At 40.8% G+C, this 3331-nt stretch overlaps 1 protein-coding gene across 1 annotated transcript; it reads right to left on the reverse strand.

Moving 5' to 3' along the window:
• Positions 1-218: 218 nt before the first annotated feature.
• Positions 219-1145, reverse strand: LOC113123212 (olfactory receptor 11A1-like). Its single transcript, XM_026295033.1, has one exon. It carries the CDS (start codon positions 1143-1145, stop codon positions 219-221), a length of 927 nt encoding a protein of 308 aa, XP_026150818.1.
• Positions 1146-3331: the final 2186 nt, after the last annotated feature.

Genomic DNA, 3331 nt, shown 5'->3' on the forward strand with positions numbered 1-3331 from the left:
AGGGTCATTCAGGTCCCAGCTGGACGTGAAAAATAATGAATTTCTCTGGTGTCAGCATGTGCAGCAGTGACAGACACAGCTGGGAACAGTAAATATGATTTTTACTGGTTATTATTTACACATTGTGCTGTTCAGTCTCAAATAAAGAGTGTCTGTAGTAAACAGTAAAGACACTTATGGAGAACAGACAAGTTAATCATTATTTCACTGTTAATGCATCAGATGATTCTGGCTGGACAGAACAACCTGTTGAGATGTTTAGAAATTTCTTTCATTTTCAGCCCATATATCAGTGGATTAAACAAAGAGTGATACACAATTGCTTGTAATGTCATTATTAAACGTGCAGTTTTTGGAAAACTGGATTCAACTCGAGCTATAACAATATCATACACACTCAAAGAGGAGAAACTGATTAAAACCATCAGGTGAGGTAAACAGGTCTCTGCAGCTTTTCTCCTGACTTCTCTACCACTTCGATAGGCGATAATAAATATCTTTGTGTATGTGAAAATTATGAAGAGAAAAGGGAGAATTATCAGATCTACTACAGCAACTACACCATATACAGATAGAGCACTTGTTTGTACACAAAGAAGTCCATAAATTGCATTGTTACACACGATTCCTTTGAAAGTAAAGTTACACAGTTTAGTTTCAGCACTCAGTATTGTTGGGACAACAACATGACAGGCAGCTAAAACCCAAGCAAGAACCAGTAAAATACAGATGTTTCTTTTTGTCATGATAGTTGGATACTGCAGAGGTTTACATATAGACACATACCTGTCATAGGACATGGCTGTCAACAGTAAAAACTCTGCACTGCCTAAAGAGTATAATATAAAATACTGAAAGATACAGGCTGAATATGATATGATCTGTTTTTCAGATAAAAAGTCGATCAGTAGCTTTGGGTAGATATTAGTGCTGTAAAGAACAGAGTTGAGTAACAAAGCTGCAATGAAAATGTACATAGGCTCATGGAGGTTTTGATGATTGAAGATAAGACACACAATAGAAGAATTAAAGCAGATTATTAGGAGATATGCTGCAAACATGGTCACAAAATAAACAAATCTATATTTGTGAACTTCCACATACCCATCAAGTGTTATATAAGATACATTTAATTCAGCATCCATTAATATAGTCAGAAATTAAACAATGAATAATATGAACAAACTGTATGACAGGCATTTAGAAACTAGTCTCACAATGAGAATTTTATACACATTGAATGTGATTGTCTCTTTCAGATACCTGACCTGTAGTTTATGTCCAGATCGGAGAAAGTGAACTTTAGGAGTCTGCAGAAAGACTCTATGAGTCGTCCTCACCCTCTGTGGGTCTCATTAAAATCTCTACAAAAATATTTTCATGTCAACAACTTCTTCAAGCTCTGGAGGCCTGGACTCATTAGATCTTGTGTGTTTACGTCTTGCTTAATTTGGTGACAAACTGCCAGCTGACCACGGATACAGAGGACTGTATCTTGCATTTGCTTTCTCTTTTTCAGAGAGAAGAATAAAAACTCATCTGATTGAAATCATGTTTCTGCTGAGCACTATAAGAGCTTGTCATTACTGAAAGCTGTTTAATGCAAGGTCGTGTTCCCCCAAATTTCTACATCATGCCACTGAGGTGGTCACATGATGCATTTTTATTGGAGGACTGGAAGGTGCTGACTCTCATCCTGGTGCATGAATGTTATGGTCTCATGAAGCCAACTGAACCACATCATCAGCAAAAGAACTGACAAGCAATGCTGAGTTTCCCACCGTTCCCAACCCTAACTCCTATCGCAGTAGGTGGTGGCCCCACATGTGAGTTATTTTTCTGAATGGGCTCTAAAGGTAAAGACCTGGCAACTAGATGGTCACTGCTGATCTTCCTTCCCAAATCCAGCTCTAGAAATGGGCCAGACTTTCCCTAATCTGAACGAGGTGACACAACTCTAAATAGTCTACTTCCCTGAAGTGTTTCTGAATCACTCTTGGGGCCCTGCCATGACATGATGCAGACTGGATGGTTAGTGTTTTCTAGGTTTAACCTGATGACTATCCAGGCCCCCTTGAGAGGCTCCAGTGACAAAAGCAGTGGAAGTGGGTAGTGTTTATATACTGCAATGGGGTTTAGTCCCCAGTAGTCAGTGCAGGGTCTCAAGCCACTGTCCCTCTGCATGAGGGAAAGCCTTACTACTGCCAGGGGAGGAGGAGGGATGAATTATACCAGCCTCTAGGCCTTCTCAAATGCGTCACAGTCTCTGGTTGGGACAGGAAATAAAGCTTCCTTCTGAGGGGGCATAGTTCCTCGCAGAAGATCAATGGTGTAGTCATACCATCGATGAGTGACTGAACACTCCCTTCAAGTCCCAGGACTCGAGTCACAGTCTGTAATTCCATGGGGTCTTGGTACAAAGCACGTCTGGCGGCAGCCTGAAGACAGATGACCAGAGTAGTTATATAATGGTTTATCTAGTGGTGGGCACACGAAGGGGGGTTAAAAATTGAGCATATGGTATCATAAATTAATAAAATAATAAAATGATGATACTCTCTCCGCCTACCAGGTGACACTAACTGCTATTGGTAGCGTGACGACATGTAGGCAGTACGTATGAGCGTGTTACGTAGCATCAGGTCCGTGGTATTTAATACCTGCGGGAGGAGCAGAGCAGAACTTTTTTCGGACGTGGCCGATAGTAAAATTAGAGGAAATATACTGATCTTCCCTTCAGGTATGTGGGCCCTTTGTTTGACTGCTTTATTGTGAGTGAGCGCGGGGGTTGAGTGTATTGAAATTATATTATTATATTTGAAAAAAGCTTAAATCCATCAGGTGCTGCTTCGAAAGCATTGGTGGACCGTGAATCGACAGACCAGATGGTTGTTGGAGGTATGTATGCTTTAGCTTTTTATTCTACAATGTTTTTATAAAGTTGTATAGGTTTTTCACAGTCTGATACTATGGGTCTTGTTGGAACTGGAATGTCCTCCCTCAGTTCCGCGTGTTCGTTTGATTGATAAAACGGAGGAGATAAATATGGTCTCAAATTAGCCGTTTATTAACACACTGAATAAAGCAGTTGCAGAGCTCTGGGTCAGACTGTCCCTAACACCAACAGTGTTCTCTGTCAGTTCATGAAGTCTGACTCCCTATTTTTCCCTTAACCCAGTGATAATATTACAGAGTGAAATGTGCAATCTTTAGGAAGCTGGCGTGTTCTTCTCCCATAGGTTGAGAACGCTGGGATGTCCCTAGATATGCCCTGTTGCTATGCCTCCTGGCAGAGGTCAACCTGCCCTGTAAGACAGAGTTCAACAACAAA

The sequence above is a fragment of the Mastacembelus armatus genome, chromosome 21 (genome assembly GCF_900324485.2).
Source record: "Mastacembelus armatus chromosome 21, fMasArm1.2, whole genome shotgun sequence".
NCBI classification, from domain to species: Eukaryota; Metazoa; Chordata; class Actinopteri; order Synbranchiformes; family Mastacembelidae; genus Mastacembelus; species Mastacembelus armatus.